Source organism: Uranotaenia lowii, chromosome 3 (genome assembly GCF_029784155.1).
Source record: "Uranotaenia lowii strain MFRU-FL chromosome 3, ASM2978415v1, whole genome shotgun sequence".
Taxonomy (NCBI): Eukaryota; Metazoa; Arthropoda; class Insecta; order Diptera; family Culicidae; genus Uranotaenia; species Uranotaenia lowii.
The window spans coordinates 247,259,220-247,281,346 of NC_073693.1; the positions used below are offsets into that span (position 1 = coordinate 247,259,220).

Genomic DNA, 22,127 nt, shown 5'->3' on the forward strand with positions numbered 1-22,127 from the left:
GGTAGGTACCTTTAATTAAGCAATTTTAATAACTATTTCATTATTGTGTGACCTGACACCCGCTTGGACTTAACGACTAGCTAAGTTCTCTAAACTCTAGTCTTATGCGTGGGTGTGTCAAGGCCTAGATCACCGATTTTTTTTAAATTATTTTTTTTTTGTTTTTACTTTGCACAGGATTCCTACGAAGTCGTGCCACCGACTCAACGTTGACTTTCCAATTCTTGCAGGCCGTCACGTACAAAGCCATAAAGCCACTCGAATCAAAAGTCAAGTTGGTCCGTTCTTTTTTAACTTTCATGAGAAATCCTATGAACCTAAAAAGAACAAACAAATTTAAAATGGAATAAATATCACAAAAAATTAACATTCATATCACAGTATTGTTTTCCGTATCACATTCCGAATTCCTTGAACCTATTCTAAGCCGTTTTGAAAATTCAACCAATCAACATTAAAAATTCTATGTTTTCTTCCGAACTTTGGAAGATTTGGCCTTTTCGAAGTAGGGTTCTAAGCGAGCATCTACAAGACACTCGATCATGCGCATCATTTCTTCCTCTAATTTGTTGTAGCTATCAGGTTCAATGGTTCTGTAACCGGAAGTACTAGAATCATCATTGTTCTTGTTGGGAGGGTTATGTTTCAGGTAACATCCTTCACTTCTGGATCCTGATCTTGAATCAGACTGATTGTGTTGGGTTGATCTACTGATGGGTTCCGAGAAATTAGAAAAGGAATCATCATCTACCGAATTAGAATCATAACTTGAATGTGTAGGGTTGGGGTTATTAATCAAAAGTTCATATTTCTGGTACTTACAAGTGGCGATGATAGGCAGATGTCTAGTTTCTGCATCTCTGCACAGGACCTGAAGATCCTGGTGTAAAGCCTGCATGAGCTTCCGACTTCTTACCAGATCGATCGGCAAAAGTTTTCCCTGTGCCTTCATCGAGCTCCATATGGCCAGTGATGATTCCAAATCAGCAGCTAACGATCCAACCGGGTAATTGGGATGCGATGAGTTTACTGGACACGGCATTTCCGCAGACTCATCGCTGTCCGAATCATCAGCGTCGTAGTCCGTCGATTGGAATTCCACCGGCACATATTTCACTTTAACTTTAATTCTCCTTCGCTTCACCATGCTTGTTTTGTTTATGTGATCGGTTTGACAATGTGCTGTGCTGCAATTGTATTAGGTGTGGGTTAAAAGTGTTGCCATGTTGATTGTTGTTAAAATTATGCAAAATAAAATTATGCTTTGTTAAAACATGAACATTGAACATAAATTTTCTCAAACAACACGAGCAACCAAAACCATCGAATTCTTTGACGGGAAAAATGGTTTTGGAAAGCGATTAAAGTCCTTCTTCTGGTCGGGACCTTCTCTAAACACAAAACATCGTATTAAGCACTTTTTTACACTAAATTGATGGGTGTACGGCGACAGCCATTCGTGGATCGCACGAATCCCTGCCACCTCCCGTCAGAAAAAAATCCTTAGATTTTTGTATTCTACGCGGTCGTCTCTTGGTTACCTTTCGCGGACTTTTAGTTGGGCGCCATTTGTTACGGATAGAAAAGCAGCGGCTAGACCAGCCAAGGCAAGGTACTCAAGAGTACGGAACCTCAGGGCCGGCTGGCTACTGGGTAACCAAGGACTTTTCGGGTAAAATACAACAAATCGGGAATTTCATGTTTCTTTGCGTTTTTATTGATGTTTTTATTGTGGCGTGTTGTCTGTGTGTATAAACAATGTTCTGTGTCTTGTGTGGCGTGTAATTGCTTCACTAACCGTGATGTGCTGCTGCTGTTGCTGCTCTGTCGCGACGTCGTTGTTCCGGAAATCCAGTTCCGGAAGCAGGAGGGCCGTCAATGTACTGGCGTATTGACGGAGTGCCGAAACCGTCGGCGCCAGCGGGCGTTGCTGGACTCGGTCGTTGCAGGCGTCTTCCTTCATAGGCTTTTAATCGGTCTGCCCACGAGAGTGCCCCGTATCCGGACAGACCGAGAAGGGAAGTTCTCCTTTATATTTAGAGGTCCTCAGACCCCGAGAACGTTGTTGATGCTGATCCTTTACGATAAGGCGCGAGACCACAAGGGATCTGCGGGCCGACCCGTGAGAAAGCCAACCGGCGTTATCGGGTGAATTCCTTAGAACGTCACAGACACTAAACGGAAACTATGACTTCACACACGGACGCCTGATTTAGAAGAGAGCGAATTTTCCTGAAGCAAGCTTCCTTTTCGCCTTCCATGTTCTCTTTTTCTTTCCTCCTTTTCCTCCTCTGTTAATTGACAGCAGCCAGCAGAAAAATGTAGCCTACTGTGGTGCTATCTTGTTGTGAGACTCGACAAGGAACATGAATTTTCTAGAGCTAAATATACAATACTACAAAAATGAAAACAAAAATCAAACGATTTGTAACCAACCGGTTACAATACTTCTGAACCATTTGAGCAAAAAAAAAAAAATTAGAAAAAATCAACAGTTCATGAGTTTTCAAGTAGACAATGAAGAATTTCCGAGGTATTTGTGCAAACTTATTTTTACCATGTCTTTTTGCATCGTAAATATCTCAAACATACGTTAACTTAAAAATCTATCAAAAAGATGCAAGATAGTCCTTTTCATAACCAACACAACGCTACTAAAGTTTAGCATATCCCAGCTTTAGTAACGTAGCTATCACCGAAATAAAGTGCCCGGATGCTAAATGATCATAGCCTTATCAGGCACATCTTTCAATCATTGCTGGACTGCGGAAACTTTCCCTCATTGTGGAAAGAAGCTCACATGTTTCCTGTCCACAAAAAAGGAGATAAGAGAGATGTGAGCAACTACCGCGGAATCTCCGCTTTATGCGCGATCGCCAAACTTTTTGAACTGGTTGTTTTGGATCCAATTTTCTCATTTTGCAAGCATCACAGTACAACAAACACATTAGAAAAGCTAAAAGGAGTAGTTGGAGGCACATGTGTGAAACCGTTCAATCTACGCCAGAAGCTGCCAGGCTCCAGAAAGTTCTATCCAAAGAACATTCAAATGGACTAGGTCAATTGAAGAAAAACAACGGGGAGTTCACTACAGACCCGGAAGAAACCCTTCAATTACTACTGAGTACGCATTTCCCAGAATCCATCGGTTTAGAGATTAAGGACACTCCGGCTGAACAACGCAATCGGAATGTCAGACGTGATGAAGCTCTCCGCAAATCGCGCGCAATCTTTACACCGTCAATGGTTAACTGGGCAATAAGTACATTCGAGCCATTCAAAGCTGCTGGTGAAGATGGGATTATACCCAGGCTTCCGAAAAGTACAGCTTTGCTATGACAGCCTTTTTCTTGCCAAACAAACTGTCTCGGTTTTCCTTACCACTCGGTTCGCTGCTGTACCGTCGGTAACGAATCGTAATGCTTCGGCTACATCGCACACGTGCGAGAACCCAGACTGTATCTGAACAATCTGCTCAAAGCATGCGTTGCCGAAAGTGTTGTGCTTCAAGCTGTAGCGAGCCCAACCGACAGTTCGGTTTTCATCCCTTCATGCCTCCTGTTTCGAAAATAATTTCATCCTGACTGTCGGCTGCAGGGCGTGACAGTTTTTGCAGGACTGTCACGGGTGACTGTCATGCCCATACCGTACCCATGCCCGATCGTATGCGCTGCTGCTCGGTTTCGAATAGTTCGAACGAGCCATCTATTCGCACCGAGCAGCATACGATACGATCGGCGTAACGCGATGTGTGGTGTCGGCGCAGGTTAGGCGAAAAGGGAAGGGGAGGGTGATTGGAGTGATCACCACCCGCAGTAGCTTCAAGCAAAAGGAAAATGCATACGTTCGTTCGAAATTAACTCGGCCCGATTGAATCTCGGCTACAGTCGGACGGAGTAAGTAGTACTGTCATGCGAAATTCAACGCATTGAAAACTGTCACGAAGATATTTCCAAAACTGTCACGAAGCTTAAAAAATTTTCATACCCACGAACAAGCTCTCGCATGGGGTAAAACGAGGCCTCGCTGTACATCGCACGACCGCTCCTTTTCAAACTGTCGGGGAAGAAATATTCGGGAAGCTTTCACCGAGGTGCATGTGCGACTTTCGCAAGAATACTGTCGTTCGCCAGTACTTTTCGGATGCCTGATTATACCAATCCAAATACAGCAAGCAAAACAAATGGTAACACCTGCTTTGGTTGAGATGTTCGTAGCCAGTATGACACTTTGTCATATTCCCACACAGTGGAGAAAGGTGCGCGTTATCTTCATCCCAAAACCAGGGAAAAAAGATAAAACCCAACCAAAGGCATTCAGACCTATCAGTCTGACATCCATTATCTTAAAAATAATGGAGAAGATACTTGACGAGCACATTAAATCGCAGTATCTTAGCTCAAGTAAGCTGAACAATTTTCAGTTTGCTTACAAAAAAGGTATGTCAACGGTTACGGCCTTACATACTTTAACACAAAAACTAGAAAAGACCCTAGAGGCAAAAGAAATAGCACTCGCTTCTTTTCTAGACATTGAAGGGGCATTCGACAACGCATCTCACAGTTCAATCGAAACAACTATGAAAAGACGAGGATGCCACTCGGCAATTGTTAACTGGACTAGTAGCATGCTTATAAATAGAACCATCTATGCAAGTTTGGGAGGACTTACAATCAAAGCCACTCCAACAAAGGGATGTCCCCAAGGTGGGGTTCTATCACCGTTGTTGTGGTTATTGATCGTGGACGACCTCCTAAACAAACTTGTATCTATGGGTTTCGAAGTTATTGACTTTGCAGACGACGTAGTAATAATAGTTCGGGGAAAATATGAGAATGTGTTGTCAAACAGAATGCAATCTGCACTTAACTACGCACTATTCTGGTGCAGGGAAGAGGGACTGAACATTAACCCTTCCAAAACTACTGTGGTAGCATTCACTACGAGACGAAAAACTGCACTAAAACCACTAACATTAGACGGGGAAGTGCTAAACTTCGAATCACAGGTGAAATATTTAGGCATCATACTAGATTCAAAGCTATCATGGAATCCGCAGATAGAGCATGTAATAGCCAAGGCTACAATAGTTCTATGGGTTTGCCTCAAAGGAGTAGGGAAAAAATGGGGACTAAGGCCGAAAATTATCCATTGGATATTTACAGCTATAATAAGACCCAAAATCTCGTATGCTTCTTTAGTGTGGTGGACCAAAACTGTGCAAGCTACGGCCCGGAAGAAACTAGCGAAGCTTCAAAGAATAGCAACCCTAGCTATAACTGGCGCTATGCGAAGCAAATCAAACGAGGCTCTGAATGCCACTACATCAATTTATTGAGTTAGAGGCAGAACGTAGTGCCTTGAGACTCTCCAAAAACAAAACTCTCTATGAGGGGGATCTTACAGGACACCTAAAAATCCTGAAGATATTTAAAATAAACTCACTTATTGTAAAGAACGATGACTGGATGGAACCCGTTTTCAATCTAGACATACCATACAATGTAACTATCAACGATAGGGACGTGTGGGAGTCAGGTGGACCTGCGGTTCCTTCCAGATCGATAAAATTCTTTAGGCTGATGGATCAAAAATGGATAATAGAACTGGGGCAGGGGTGTTCGGACCTAGACTCAGGATCTCAATTCCGATGGGAAACTGGCCAACAGTATTCCAAGCAGAAGTTCAAGCAATTCTAGAATGCACTTTAGCCTGTTTGAAAAGAGGATACAGATACACAAATATCTATATATATTCTCTGACAGCCAGGCTGCTCTCCGGGCACTAAGTACGTTCACATGTTACTCCAAGATAGTATGGGAGTGTATTGTTGCACTAAGAAACCTGGCCGTACGGAACAGAGTATTTTTATTCTGGGTTCCAGGCCACTGCGGTATCCTAGGGAACGAAGAAGCAGACCAGCTAGCTAGGGAAGGATCTCAGGGCCTGTTAATTGGACCTGAACCTTTCTGCGGAGTATCGAGGAGTGCCTTGAATATGGAACTCAAGAACTGGGAAAGCACCACTATTGTCTCCAATTGGAGAACAGCAGAGGGAGCAGCTCAGGCGAAAAGATTCATTGAACCAAGCGCACGACTCTCCAAAAACATGTTGAACCTAAGTAAGCATGAGTTAAGTACTTACACAGGTTTCTTGACCGGACATTGTCCAACAAAACAACATCTCAAACGGATAAACATTATTCAAAACGATGACTGCCGGATCTGCGGGCTCGAAAAAGAAACTGCAGAGCATCTTCTATGCAACTGCTGCGCCCTCCTAAATAGGAGAGAGCGTGTACTTGGGGCAAAGTTAATAAACGCACAAGAAATATGGTTGCATATCAGCCCTAAGAAGGTTATATCATACATCTTTGATATCATACCCGATTGGGATAAAATGCTTAGTCAGCAATCAACTGTCACTCCAATCAATAGTGCAGGTGAGCCTGATAGCATATATTAACGCGGGGTAATTACCACAATAGATCAACTACTGGTCGCAGTGGGCTCTCCCCTACAAGGAAAAAAAAAGCATCACTTCTCCAACGATCAGCCTTGGATTCTTGTTTCGTATGGCCAAAGATTTCAAAGACGTACGTTTGCCTGAAAAGTCCTTATTGTTGTATAGTTCGTTCTATTCTTGAGTACGCTTCAGCTGATTGGTGCCCTTTCTACCAGAATGGAGCTGAAAGAATCAAGGCTATCCAGCTGGTTTTTCTTGCGGTACGCTCTACGACACCTAAACTGGCAAGATCCGTTTCGTTTACCAAGCTATGAAAACCGTTGCCGTCTCATAGGCTTAGATACGCTTCAAGTACGCCGAAATGCTACACGTGCTCTAGTTGTAGCGGACCTTCTTATATCTATAATCGACTGCCCCGAACTGTTGGAGGCCATACCTCTCAGCGAACGACCGCGAGGATTACGAAACCAGAACCTGCAGCTCTACGTTGTGGTTTATTAATGCAACATAAGATTTACAGATTTACAGATACGTTCCTATTAGCCTGAACAATTACGGGGCCGAAAGCGCTTTCATCGGCATTCTAAAAACTTTTAATCGGTTTTCCGAACATTTCGACTTCGACGTCTCAAGAAACGTATTCCGAAGAAAAATTTTAAGTATATCAAGTATTGTGTAGTTTAATGTTGATATTAATTTTAATTTGTTAGTTATAGTGTAGCCATTAGGATCAATATGTGATCCGTTGATGTTTTAAACAATAAACAATCTGAAATCATCATCTGATATGGAAAAGTGGTAGAAAAAATGGCAAATACGGTTGATGTTACGATTTTGCAGAAATTGATGGGATGTATTTTACGAAAATTTTGAAAATCCATCAAAACATGTAGGTAAAAGTTTAAAAAAAACTTTACAAAAACATATTTTTACCAAATTTTTACATTATTTCTTCATGGAATCGAAAATTGTATGTGACCCGATTGTAAGTGGTACAAGCCGAATTCAAATTCTAAGAAATCATTACCTATTTGAAGTTATTTTAAGCTCGGCTTCTAGAGTTGAAAACAGCCAGTTTCCAGTAGCACCAACTCCACGAGAAATGACGAGAAGCACAAATATTTAAATCCAGAAAATTTGCTCCTATCGCGGGTATGCAAAACCATCTGTCAAACAGAAGAGAGATGTTATGTACGTATCGTACGTATGTACCTAGGGATGTATGAAGATTCGCACGGACAAAACACGTACCATTGAAATTGCGCGTACGTGCGTAAATCAAAAATAAGTCAACCAGAATGAGGCAAGTGGTTGGGTGTAGGTTACGATTTGTGTGGGTGTATGTGTCCGTTTTTATGTTTGCTAGAAATCCACCCGACATAAGGCGGATACGATGTTTTACTAGCGCGCACCTGAGCAGCATCCTTCCTGCTGCTGACTGCGAAGGATGCCAGATGGAAATGTAATCATCCGCGTTTTCCGCGTTGTTCTGTCGAAGAATCTTTTCCTTTCCAACCCAACGATGTTGGGGTTCCGGAGATGGGTGGGTTGGCTGGCGAACGACCTTGAGGGGGAAAGCTGTGACGAGAGCTTTTACGATATGGTCTCTCTCGCATCGTGGTTCGGGTCCTCGAAAGCTTCGTCGCACCAAACTGTTGCTCTTGTTCCTGTGAGTGGCTGCTGTGCTGACTGACGATGGGTGTTCTCGGTGGATGGTTTTTCGCTTCGGTTCTCTCACGGATGACGACAGAAGCAACAGGCGAACGTTTTTCCTGGATCGGTGTGCTGGAACAAGGGGGTGGTTTGAAGGTGGAGGCTATTTTCCCTTCCATTTTTGGGGGTTTAGGTCAGGATCGTCAGCCTCATCAACCTCCTCGGGTAGTCGGGCGAGAGAAAGTGAAAATTTTCCGTTTCAGTCTTAGACTACCCTCGACGCGCTCGACACGCATCGACAAGGATTTCGTCCGTTCGGTTAGGAGATTCTTCCTCTTCCCAGGGGTTGTGAGAGGTCCGGGATTCTGCACTGGGGGATACTGGGAGTGTAGTGTAGTGTTCCTGTTGCAGATTTAGCTATCTGGATCTTTGCCTAGTTGTAGGGGCTTTGATTAGGTGTCTCTGTTTGGATAATGTAGTGTTGTGGTGTGTTTGAAGTGGCCAACTCTAGCTGGCCTACAGGCTTCGGGGCTAGGCTCCGTGGATGGCTCTGGCCAGCACAGCCGAGGGATTGCTGGTAGCCTTGAGAGTGTAGCTAAAAATAGCGATGCTGCACGAAGGATGGGCGCAACCGTTGCTGGAGGAAGAAGTAGAGAGCATCATCGTTAAACAGGAAGGATGCCAGTAAAACGAATGAAAAACACATTAGTGAAAAATGAAATCAACATCAAATAAAAAAGCCATTCCCGTTCCAGCTTTGGTTTTCGCTCTGGCTTTGGCCCAGGGAAGCTGTTAGGAGTGGTCGCAAAAAGGGTGAAGAAACAGGAAGCTGCTACCAATCGTCCATTAGTCGGTTTTAGAATCTTTTCCGAAGGGAGGAAGATTACACACAACTCTCTAGGACAACAACCGCCCTGTTGCTTCTTCGAGCTAAGCAAAGTGAAGGGAGAAGAAGTAGAAGAAGGAATATTCCCACGCGGCACTTCTCCTTCTTCGGGTGAAGAAGCGAGCAGCTGCCTTGAGGAGAGATTAAAGCTGTTTGTCTGCTTTCTGTTGCTCAACTAGTGGGTACTTTAGCGGTGAAAGTGTTGTGCTCTCGGGCTTTTGTAAGTGTGTTTATGAGTGTTTTTTAAGGCCCGACTAATGAAGCAGTAAAACCACCTGTCGATCCCAATTAGCGCGGTAATTTCGCGAACGACTCAACGATTCCCTGGTTGCGTGTGTATTGTGAGATTTTCCTGGATCTGGAGCGCTCGTGGGGCAAAATGTGAGTACTCTCGTTTAATTTCACCCCCTTTATTGTCAGCCTCAACCAAAAGTAATGATCAGAATAGAAAGTTGTACGATTCTTCCCGAAGCGAAATTAAAAAGGAAAAAAATATTTACCCGTGAACCGAAAGCAGCTTTCCGCATAGTAAGTCGGTAAATAAAAGTTATTCTCAAATTTCACGATAATCATCCCCAGAACGTAGGAAAGCAAGAAAAGTAAAAGCCTAAGCCCAACCAGAGATGGATGAAAAACTTCCAAGAAGTGCGCGTCATGGAAAATATCTTCATCGGCTTTCGGTCCGGGCTGGATTGGAAGGTTAAAAATAGCTCCCTACAAATGAATCTCGGAGCAACCTTCCCTGAGATGAAACCCTCATTGTGCTGCGAAGCAGCTTAGGCAGAAACAGGAGCAAAAAATATAAAAAATAAACCAGAGATTGAAAACTTGAACCTCAAAGGACCATCATCCAGCTGCCAAACTAACGGAGGAACGAAAGACGTCTTCGTCTCCTTTATCGCATCACATAGAGAGGACTGAAGTTTTAATTACCTTGAGGGTTTTGTTTTTTTTTGTAGCTCGGACCCCAACAAATAGCCAAGCCCCAATCCAAGGTTGGATCAATTTTGACAAAGGTCTGGCTAAGGTCGCCCGGAACCAATACCAATACAGGCATCGAGTAGCTTTTCATCTCATCCTTGAAAATTCTCGTTGACCTGACCTAATTTTGGCGCCTGGCGGCCATCATCCTCCCAAAAGCCCTTGAATTTTTAACTAACCTGACGAGGGGTCAAATTGTACTGAAACATCCAGGGAAATGTTGTTGGCATTGAAAATCGGTCACTCAAGTTTCAGGTTTTGATCATTTTCTTTTCTTGATTGACAAAGGTTGAATTTCGGAAATTGAGGGATTAAGGATGAGATTTTAAGCTTTCCTATGTTGTGTGATAGCGTTTAATTGAAAAATGTCTAAAATGACGAATTAAAAATGCAATTCGAAGCTACATATTTAACATTTTTCCTACACAATTACGATCATCTGACAAAAAATTAAAGAAAATGAACATTTTTTTTACAAATTTGACTATATTTTACATTCTTCATGGAACACTCACTATGTTTGATTCTTCTTCTTCTTCATCTTACATCAACATGGCCAAAACATGTAGGCATCCTGGAAAATGGGAGACTTGCGTCTATCATTTTTCTTTTCAGTGTATTACCTGTTACATATTCCTATGCATTGCAGGTATTACTACGGCCAGGCCAACCATGTGATGAAAACCGCGAAAGATACAGGATACAGGGGCGGAATGAAGCGTGGAGATCCCTACCAAACGCTTCATATAATATTTTGAATGTGGAAAGACCTAAATATGAATTTATGTCATTTGGGAAAGTATATATGGAATATTGATACATTAAATGCTGTTATGGAATTAGGAAATTACAATACTTACCAACATTATACTCCTAGTGTTGAATAAAATATTCATATTCATAACAAATCATATAAAAGCTACTTTAAAAATGTATAAATATTCCTTGTTTACCTGAAAACCCAAAACGGAAAATTTCGCACGTGTTATAACAAAAACAATATAATATAATACGAAGTTATAAAATACGATATAATATAAAAATAAACAATACACAGTACAATTCCTGAAATATGATTTATCATGATTCACTCAAGCAATATTTCATAATATAAAAAGAAGTCCGTTCAATTCTGGAAAACATGATTGAAATAAATAATACAATATGTGAGTTTAAATTAAAAACAAAACTAAATATTACTAGCAACTTTATTAATGAAGATTTCACCTTGATTTTTGTTTTAAAAATCAATTTAACGGTTGTATCGGTGAATTTTTCACTGATACAGCCGTTAAATTAATTTTCATTACTATCAACTAATCCACAATAAATTTGAAAATGTTAAACTGATGCATCCAACCAATTTCTATTATTATGACATATAAAATATATTTGATGATTATGAATATATGAATAAAGTTTATAATATTCAATGGAATAAAATAAATTATAATGAAAATAAGTTTTAATGGAACTAAAATAAAGTTCATGTTTATGATATATTTAAATATGTTTACCAAATATCCTGCAAAAAAGTAATTTTTGTAAATCATTTCTAGATTATACATGTAAGAATTCGAATGTTTGATATAGAAGTTTAAAGTTGTTAAACGTATTTGTTTCCAGCATAAGTATGGGAGAGTGGGGAATCATGGGCCACTTTTTTTCGTGGAACACTCACTATGTTTGATTAGCAGAGAAAATTAAAATGAATATTGGGTATAAACTATCAGATAAACATTCACAATTCAGAGAAATTCTTTAAGAAAAAAATTCACATCAAACGTTTAGCATAAAAAAACAACAGTGAGGAACAAAACGATGAAATATGATGAAAAGTTTTTCAAATTATAATTACTCATTTTCAACATCTTTCACCTTATTCTTATCTTCTATCCGTCTATAAGCTTTCATCTCTTAAATATTCTTTTTCGAAGAATATAAAATTTCATCGATATAGCCGATAATATAATTACATTAAATAAATTTACGGTGATTAACTCTTCATAATAAAAAAGAATTCTATCCGATTTCAGGATTGAGATTCAGAATTATACTACATAAATACTACAAATCCAACTTATCGATCCCTACAGGTTCTTTATCAGGGACTAAAATTTATTATAAAGTTGACTGAATCAAAAATTCCTTGAACTTTGTTCCTCAATTATAGATTACTCGATGTGGTTTGTTACACGTTTAAAGTATAAATGATTTTTTTTGCAATATCTGTATTTTAATTGCATCAAACCGGACAAAAAATGACAACTTTTCTGGAAGGAACTTTAAGATTCAGTCAATTTTGTAATAAATTTTAGTCCCTGATCAACAATCTATAGGGATCGAAAAATTAAATATGTTGTAAATATGTAGTAGATTTTACTAAAAATCTAAGACTGAAAGACGAAAATCTACCCACGAAAAGTTCTTTTTAACTATTTTATTTTGTTCTCGAAAACCCAAAAATTTCTTTTTTGTTTGATGTTCCGCATAAAATCATTGCATTGGATGTTGAGCCTGGTTTCAAAATCCAGTTAAACTCATAATTAAACCGATTTTTAATCAGATTTGTCAATGTTACAGTTAACATTATTGATTCTAGAATTTTATTTATAGATTTCATGGATTTTCTTAATTAAATTTAGAAACCACCCTGGGATAGGTTAGCTGAATCATAAAAATCTTTTACTTTGGTCCCGTAAAAAGAAAAAAAAACATTACTTTGGTAATGTGTGTTGCGTGGCAACAAATGCTCCCGAAGCTTATTGGCAATATCGTTAGTAATTTTAGTGAAACTCTTTGAAGATCTAGATTTACTCAGTGTAAGCGACGCTTCTTGACCTAAGATCGAGAGGGCGTCCTTAAAGCGCAATGGCTAACTAAGGGATGGTCGACTACGACCACCAAAAAAATGCTTAAACTACTCGCGCGTCTTTTTTGCATTGTCTGGGCATTGGGTTTGAGGAAAACCTCAGAAGAAGGGCGGTGGGAAAAGTTTTCCTGAAAGCTGGCAAGACATGAGCCAGCTCTCTAATCCTGGAACCTGGTTGTAAGACGGATGTCGAAAACGTAGTCGTGGTTTAAAGATTACTGTCGAAGTATTGGATTTATGATAAGCGTCGTGGTTAAATCGAACGTCGTGGTTGTATCGAAGTACCGTGCGAATTCCAAAATCGGAAACCTTGGAAAGAGTCTCGAAAGTCGACGGAAGTGTGGTGGCTCAAAACTAACCCCTGTCCGACTGAAGAGGCAATCCGACGGCCTATGTTTGGACACCCGGAAGACGTAGTTGGCAATTCGTTGGTAAGTCGTTGTACTCTATTGATTCCTTTGAGATCTTTGGGATTGAAATGCGCTTGCATTGGTTTTCAAAGAGCCGACCTATATTCCCAACGATATTGCCAGTTTGCTTCTTCCCTCAGTAGAGCGCGAAAACAAATTGTCCCCCCCTGGGGTAAGAGTCCGGGCAAAGTATCTTGGCTGCTAGCACATCTGCATTCGCAGATGGCGCAAAAGTGCTGGTGGTAACATTCGCGACTATTGAGTTAAAAAGGGGTAAAATATCCACTACGTAACATGTGGATTGTTTATTTTTTAGTAAAGTTGCTCAATTTTATCGATGTTTGGCATTATTTGTCTATGGGAATCCTGAAAAAGCATCAACAATAATCGTTACAATCTGTTGGGTCGAATCACAGAATAGATTTTTTGTCGAGGGACAATTGTTTGGTTACATGTGTACCAAAATTGATAGAAATCACGTGGAAAATGATCGATTCGTTTAATATTTTACGTCGATTTTACATAGAACCGCCCCTTTTCCGGGATGGGAGGGTTTGAAACTTTTCAGAAACCTTTTCCGGCCCAAAAACCCGTTCTGCCAACTTTCGCGACAATTGAAAACCAATGATACGAAAATTCTTCTGCAGATGGGAAAACACGCCAGCTGGTTTCCAACGTAATGGCTCCAACCCAAAATTCAGGGCAAGGGTTCATTTGAAAAGATGCGAAAAAATCAAATCAAATTATTCAATTTTGAAATCGTCATAACTTTTAGTTGACGCATCACAGAAGTTCACGGTGTTAGGCAAAGTTGTTCTTTGAATCTTCAGCATTTCGACAATAAGATTCAGCTTGTTGAATTTCAGCAATAAGATTCAGCTTGGCGAATTTTAGTAAAGTGCAACAGTGTGGCTGTAGGGTTTTTGAACAAAAAAGTATTTTTTTCCATAATCAAAACAAACTTTGAATTTTTTGATACTGCCCATTTCAAATTCAGAGCCACCAAAATTTGCTCAGTTGTTATTGGGCCCAAAAGGAACCCAAAACTATTTGAATTTTTTATCGGTCCGATTCTGACCAGTCGCTGAGTCATGTCGATAAAAAATCTAAAATTATTCACCCGATATTTATTACTAAACCTTTCTTATTTCCGGCGTGAAACTATAAAAACGATATCTCATTTCATCATACAATTTTGTCTTAGCTTGGAACAAAAAAAAGTAATGACTTAACTAACGGACTGTCTCGGACTGAAAGTCTGTCTCATCATCTTTTGCATGGAAACGATTTTTGGACGGACAACATGTTAAAAATATTCTATTTCTCACTAAAGGGTGATGTGGTCAAAATTTGGTCAAGGGAAAACGCGTGTAAATCGGTGAAATCGTTTATTTAAAAAATAAAATTAAATTTCTTTTTCAAGTTTAATTAGTATTAAATTCAGGAACAATATTCAGTCAGGCTTCCGCTTTTCCTAATCCGAATTGCTGGGTCTTACGCTCAACTCCTGCCATCAGATTTTGTACAGCCACCTTGTTCACCTTCTTCGCCGCAGAAAGCCAGTTTGCCTTGAACTGCTGCTCGTCCTTAGCAGTTTTTTTGGTCTTCTTTAGCTTCCGCTTGACAATAGCCCAGTATTTCTCAATTGGGCGGAGCTCAGGCGTGTTGGGAGGGTTCTTGTCCTTGGGAACCACCTGCACGTTTTTGGCGGCGTACCACTCCATGGCCTTTTTACCGTAATGGAAAGATGCCAAATCCGGCCAAAACAGTACGGAACAACCGTGTTTCTTCAGGAAAGGCAGCAGACGTTTATTCAAACACTCTTTCACGTAAATTTCTTGGTTGAAAGTCCCGGAAGCTATGAAAATGCTGCTTTTCAAGCCACAGGTACTTTGGCCGTCGTATTTTGTGTATCATCGCGATTTGGAGTCACTACCTTCTGGTAAGTTGATAGTCCGGCTCGTTTTTTGGCTCGATTCACGGTTGTAGACGATACACACAGCTTATTTGCGGCATCTCGGAAAGAGAGGTTAGGGTTTCCGGTTTTCGATTTCCCCCCGATCCAGACTTCCTGGCTGTCGACAAACGTTCCCCAAACACTTTAATTACGTTTGTAACGGTTGGTTTGGCAACTTTTAGCAATTTTGCCAGCTTTGCGTGCGAGTAGCTCGGATTTTGGAGATGCGCGAGCAAAATTTTGATACGCTGCTCTTCTTCCTTGGACGGCATTTTGACAACTGAAGAATGAATTCCAAAATCAAAATAGGAGCAACATTCTACACACACACACACCTTCAAAATGAGGGGTGTTCAGGTTTTTTAGATGCAAAATTGAAAGAAATACGTCAAGTTGATATTGACCAAATTTTGACCGTATCACCCTTTAATAAAACAGAACTACTTTTTTGTTAATGATAAGCTTCGATTTTCCTGTTTGCTACAGCTAACTTTTGTGTTCGATTGATTCAATAATTTACACGCGTTTTGAAAATAAATTATTTGATTTTAGCTTTCGTCGTTTGAAAACATCAGTAATACATTCTTTGCCTTTACGGTTAGTGATAAAACAAATCTTAATATCTATGCTCGTGCTTTAAAAACAGTCAAAAGCAAAAAATTATAAAATTAGTCTAAAAAATCCTATTTTAGTATTAAGTCGTTTCCGCTTGTTCCTACAGCGGATGCAATTTTGATTTTTTTTTCTTGAACTATGAAAATTCGTGTGTCAAGTCACAAGACTTAATTATTGGTTATATTATCGTAGTGAGCTAAAGAGCCGCAGCTTTATATCCAATGAGCCGCATGTGGCTAGCGAGCCACGGGTTGCCGACCTATGATCTAGTTTATTCTGGCGAAACTGTTGATGTTTTCTATTATTATCAAAGTGGATTTCAGGGAAGGAACTAGAAAATTGAAAGAGAGGAACTTTGGTAGCTAATCGGAAAAAGATATTGAGTGTTGGATGTGTTAGATTTTTCATTACTTTTGTTATTGTAATAGATATAAATATTACCACGGCGATCAAAGATGATAGTTTCTAAATTAATAGTAAATCAATAGAGACCACTCTTGTTCTAATGGAAATCAAATTGATTTCAATCATGTTTTACGTTTTTATAACAATTTATAAATTCGATTATAAATTTAAAGAAATCTTTCGATAAAAATGGAGCTCTTTTCGAATAAATCTTTAAAGAAAGATTCTATGGTCAAAATTGTGGTTAGAAATGTAATTCTTTTGTCATCTGTTAGTTTTTTTTTATTTTTCCATGCCCCATTCTGTGTACTTCAATGGACTTTCAGAATCTTTATTAAATTTTGTTCATAATATCCCAGGGGTGCATCAAAAATTTGCTCCCGAATTGCCCTTGACCGCACCATCATCCTACTCTTGTAAGTAACGTGAGACCGTGAGACCCCCAAAACCAGGAACGACGAAAACCATGTTGACACAATGTTCTGGCTCCCAATTTTTGACGCTCTGCTTCTGTTTGTCCCTGGCTTGCACGGCTATCCGATACTCATGTTCGACGGCGATGATGATGATGATGATGATGACGTCCATGATGGAAATGACGCTTCGAAGATGATGATGATGATGCGGAGGATCATGCAGATGCAGGACCAGGCCATGGCCATGACCAGGACTATGCGCCGTGAGGCGCTATTTGGCTCTAATGGTATCATCTTAACAGTGAATTTGTTCTGCCGATGCACTTCTCAGTCTGTAGTTATGAATTTCTAACGAAGTTTTGGCTCACGAAGAAGAAAAGTCTGTTTCACAAAGAATCTGGTCGGATAAAATAGGTCATTTCTCCAAAAGTTACACCAAAAGGAAAAATGTCATTTTGTAGGGTTTTTATTGCACTTTAAGGAAAAAAATCATTCGTCAGCTTTTCGGATGAATTTTCGAACTTTTTTTGTGATACCACCCATCATTTTCTGCACAGCAATGCTGGTACTCTCATTCGCCATCTTGTTCCACCACTTTTCTATTTGAGCGGGTTTTTTTTCATGATTCTGCCACATTTCTTCAGTTTGCCCTTAACTATTGCTCAATATTTCTCGATGGGACGAAAATCCGGACAGTTTGGTGGATTGATACTTTTTTCAACAAAATCGATCTTTTTCTCCTTATACCACTTAACGACATCCCGGCTGTAGTGGCAGCTTGCCAGAACTTCACCGGACCTTTGTGGGACCGAATGAATGACAAAACTCTCTTCTGGAGACATTCTTCTTTGAAAACATTTCCATTCATTGTGTCCCCAGTGATGAAAATCTTAGTCTTCTTCCCACAACTACAGATCCCTTGCCAAATCATCAACTAAGGAGCAAATTTATCTGCGAAAACAAACTTGAATCTACCCGCAATATTCCCTTTACGCTTCGCGAGGTAAAATTTGTTACCGGGTATTTGTACAAAATCCATTTTGAAGTTAGTTTCGTCGTCCATCAAAATACATCCGTTGTACTTGGTCAACACTTTCTCGTACAACTTCCTTGCCCTGGTTTCGGCAACCAGGTTTTGTCTCAGCGTCCTGTTGGGGTGTTTGCTTGCATGATACGACCGCAAGCCTTCTCGCAAACAAATTCGTCGAGTTGTACTGTGATTCGTCTTGAACTTTTTCGCCAAATCACGCAAGGAGATTCCAGGATTATTGTGAACTAATTGAATTACCTTTGCTCGCAGCTTCCGGTCATATGTTCCACTTTTACGCCGGGTTTGTTTTGCTCGATCTAACGTAAGGGTCTCTTGGTAACGCTGCAGCACCGAATTTACAGTCGATTTAGGATATTTCAGGAATTCCGCGATATTTACCCCTGACCACGTCGGTTTCTCTACGTAAGTGTGTAGAATTTTCTCTCGCCATTCGCGTTCCATCGTCGATAGCTTTTGACTGACTACTTCAATATTGATGAAATTTTCACCACTAAGTAAATAAACCATCCGGATCAAAACGCTGTCAATAGATTCGCGATGTGACAACTAGGGGCGCTGCAGTAAATGAAAAGATGCGACCAGATTCTATGTGAAACAGGCTTTAAATAACTGCGATGCAATTTTAAGCGTTTTTCGATGCCATTAGGGTTCGTTGAAAATTAAAAATAAAATTAAAAATAATATTCAACAAAATAAACCATTTGTGTGACAATAAAATCTGGAGACTTCAAGTAATTCAATGGAACTATGTTTGTGGACATCGCTTCAGTAGTATGATACATGAGGTGCAAGATCTGACGTACCTTAAGTTTTGAGTGTTAAACACATATCTCACGGTGTCTTTTTCCAGCAATTTCAAGAAATAAAAATCAGCATCTCTAAAAAATTGAAGATTTACGACCAAAATACGTAAACAGAGTTCTTAAAATTTTCACTAATAACATTGTCCCTAAGAACTTTAGATTTTACATTTTTTAGCTCAAATGTGTTAAGATTCTTTAAAAATTAATTTACCTTCAAAAATTTTGAAAATAATTTTTTCCAAACATTTTGACAAAAATGTGAGATTTTAAATAAAGTTTAAAAATTAATACCGTAAACTGGGGGAACTTTGATCAGCGGGGTAACTTTGATTGACATGACATTTTTGCAGATAATCATCATTAACTAAATATAAAGTTAAAATATCTGTAAACTGTTTACTACGTTTGAAAGCCTGTAAATTTAGTTACAAATAAGCTAAATTTGGTTTTTATTAGGAGATTTATTATATTACTTAAAATATAACTTTAAAATCTTAAAATATCTGTTTTTTTTGAAGGCTCACAAACCAACATCTCTCCTGATCAAATTTAAGCATTTAGGAGCAAATGGGTTGTTTAATTTGGAAGTTCATCTTTTTTCTTGATTATGGTAAAGTTGAAGTGTAATTTTGATGATCATTTGATGATAATTTTTGGATATTGAAAAAACGGTCATTTTCCACGAAAAAGCCCGTATAGACAAAATGGCTAGAAACACTATCACATGGTTAACTTTGAAGAAAAAAAGAACATGGGAACAGTACGAGGACTCGGGGAATTGCATGAAAGTAAAATTTTATTTGTTTTTGAAGCCAAAAAGTATTGAGAAATGTTTATAATGAAATGAATTTGCGGCTTTATCGGTGAGGGTTAAAGAGTTGAAATGAAAGACGGATAGAAGATCAGAAGAAAATTCTAAGGTGGTGAAAAGAGCGAAGAGCATTTGAAATAGAAGCTTGACCACATGCTAAATTCTTTGTCCCACATCAATTAACTGTATTGAAGAAGTAGTACCCAATAGAGAAGGCACTACATTTTTCGATACAGTTAATTCTGGATGGTTCGACCGCCATGTGAGTGTGCACATGTGCCGAACGGACAAAAAATTTAGCATGTGGTTGCTCTGTTAAGTCTTCTATTGTGCGATATCGTTCCATCGATGGCTAGGTAGATTTCTTATTTTCGTTTTGTGCGGATGTTCCAACTGGATTGAGTTGTCGCATACGGTCAACGGTCAGAAATCTTGGCCTAACTATTTTCGATTATCGGAACGATGTTTTGTAATTGATTTTTCTCTATCGGGTACTACTTCTTCAATACAGTTAATTGATGTGGGACAAAGAATTTAGCATGTGGTCAAGCTTCTATTTCAAATGCTCTTCGCTCTTTTCACCACCTTAGAATTTTCTTCTGATCTTCTATCCGTCTTTCATTTCAACTCTTTAACCCTCACCGATAAAGCCGCAAATTCATTTCATAAAACAAATTCACGGTGATTTCTCCTCTTAAAATAATAAAATAATTCGGCTATAAAAATCAATTACAAAACATCGTTCCGATAATCGAAAATAGTTAGGCCAAGATTTCTGACCGTTGACCGTATGCGACAACTCAATCCAGTTGGAACATCCGCACAAAACGAAAATAAGAAATCTACCTAGCCATCGATGGAACGATATCGCACAATAGAAGACTTAACAGAGCAACCACATGCTAAATTTTTTGTCCGTTCGGCACATGTGCACACTCACATGGCGGTCGAACCATCCAGAATTAACTGTATCGAAAAATGTAGTGCCTTCTCTATTGGGTACTACTTCTTCAATACAGTTAATTGATGTGGGACAAAGAATTTAGCATGTGGTCAAGCTTCTATTTCAAATGCTCTTCGCTCTTTTCACCACCTTAGAATTTTCTTCTGATCTTCTATCCGTCTTTCATTTCAACTCTTTAACCCTCACCGATAAAGCCGCAAATTCATTTCATAAAACAAATTCACGGTGATTTCTCCTCTTAAAATGTTTATAATTTTTGCCCCTAAATGTATGCAGCAACATTGTCCATCTTTCAAGCATATTTGTTTTTGGAAGAAAACGTTGAAAAATTCAATTGAGTCCAAACAAATAATACTGTTATCGATGTTTTGAGCCTTCTATGCTTAATGGCATCAACACAATAAATTTTAAGATGTTAAAAACCTTAGTGATCAAAGTAACCCCGAAACTTGAAATCTAGTTTTGTAACAAACATTTAATTATAACAACCAATGTCGTTTGAATTTACTAAAATCAATGATCATTTTTGACACTTCTCACATCAGTTAGGGTTTTAAAGCTTTTAGGTATTACGAAAAAGCAACTCCTTCCAAAATATTCAAAAATGAATGAAAAAAGTGATCAAAGCTCCCCCAGTTTACGGTAATTAAAATTATCAAAAACTGGATTTTTTTGTAGCGGCCACCAGCCACTGCTTTTTTGTCATATAAGATACGAAGTTACGACCTTCGACAAAGTTGTTTAGCGGAAATTTCCTTTAGAGAATTTATTAATTGCCACGAAAACCATTAGCAGGATCGGTTCCATAGAACAAACAAAAATGATGTTTATTTTTTAATACAAAGTATTCAATTTTCCTATACAAACCTAAAAGTTCAAATTTACTCATGTAAATGTTATTTATAAATTCTGCAAAAAATCATGAATCAGTTTTGAACCAAAACGAAGAATTTTCGACCTCAGGGTTTGATAAATTCAAAAATTACCCGAAATAGACTCAGTCTAGTATTACATACACGTTCGCAAATCTTAAAAAAAAAAGTTGTTCTAGACTTCCCGATCGATTTTTTCCACTATAAAGTGGTAAATTTTAAGACATGCAGACTTTTTCTGTTTGAAGCTCTAAAAAAAGACACCGTGTTCCATCCATCTTCCGTTCAGTCTGAAAACGAATCATTTCCCAATCAAAATTTCAACGGGAAGGCTCAACAGTTTGCTTGCTTCCAGGCTTTGAGCAAATTAAATTATCATTTCAAGCCGTTAGTAGATACCCAAAAGTGGAAAAAGATAATTGATGTTCCCCATTTCCAACAATGGCCAAGCAGCAAGTGGAGCAGAACTGGCAGAAGAAAATCCTCTCGGCTGTCCTTTGTCAGAATAAACAATCCACACAATCGAGCATTTTCCCCCTCTAGGGACAGCTGATCGAAATTGGTATTCATACCGCCTTCTTTTCCCAGCTCCCTCTCAGACTCGTTGACTCACTATTCACTTGCTCATTTATTCACTTTGCCGGAAGATTGAGGGAAAAAAGCACTTCAGACGCAAGGGAGATAGAAATTTCGAGTTCAGCGCGGTCGAGTGTTGAACCATAACTTGTACCCAGTCAGTAGTGTTGCGTTGGTTTAGTGAATGGAGGAGGTCAGGGAGCGGTGAGTTTTTCCGATCTTTGTCCGTCCGAAGGTGATTAATCATCGGTGTTTCGGAAAAGCTGTCGAAAAGGCTTCGGCATCTATGCAGTGATACATGATTGATGGATGAAGTGACGGGAGTATACTGGCTTTGATCAACTTTTTTTGCCCCTTTTCCACCACCAATAACCCGGCAATGAGGTCGAT

General features: G+C 39.2%; 2 protein-coding genes across 6 annotated transcripts in view; one reads left to right on the forward strand and one right to left on the reverse strand.

Annotated features, from left to right (window-relative positions):
* Positions 1–402: 402 nt before the first annotated feature.
* On the reverse strand, positions 403–1,163 carry LOC129750816 (uncharacterized). Its single transcript, XM_055745896.1, has one exon. The coding sequence runs from the start codon at positions 1,145–1,147 to the stop codon at positions 464–466; it is 684 nt and encodes a 227-aa protein (XP_055601871.1). The 5' UTR covers positions 1,148–1,163; the 3' UTR covers positions 403–463.
* A 7,230-nt stretch (positions 1,164–8,393) lies between these two features.
* LOC129755947 (ras-specific guanine nucleotide-releasing factor 2-like) overlaps positions 8,394–22,127 on the forward strand; it is a 546,013-nt gene continuing 532,279 nt past the window's right edge. For all 5 annotated transcript variants that reach the window (XM_055752664.1, XM_055752665.1, XM_055752668.1 and 2 more), the window contains exon 1: positions 8,394–9,385. The gene's annotated coding sequence lies outside the window, so the exon portion shown is untranslated. The remainder of the gene's footprint in view (positions 9,386–22,127) is intronic.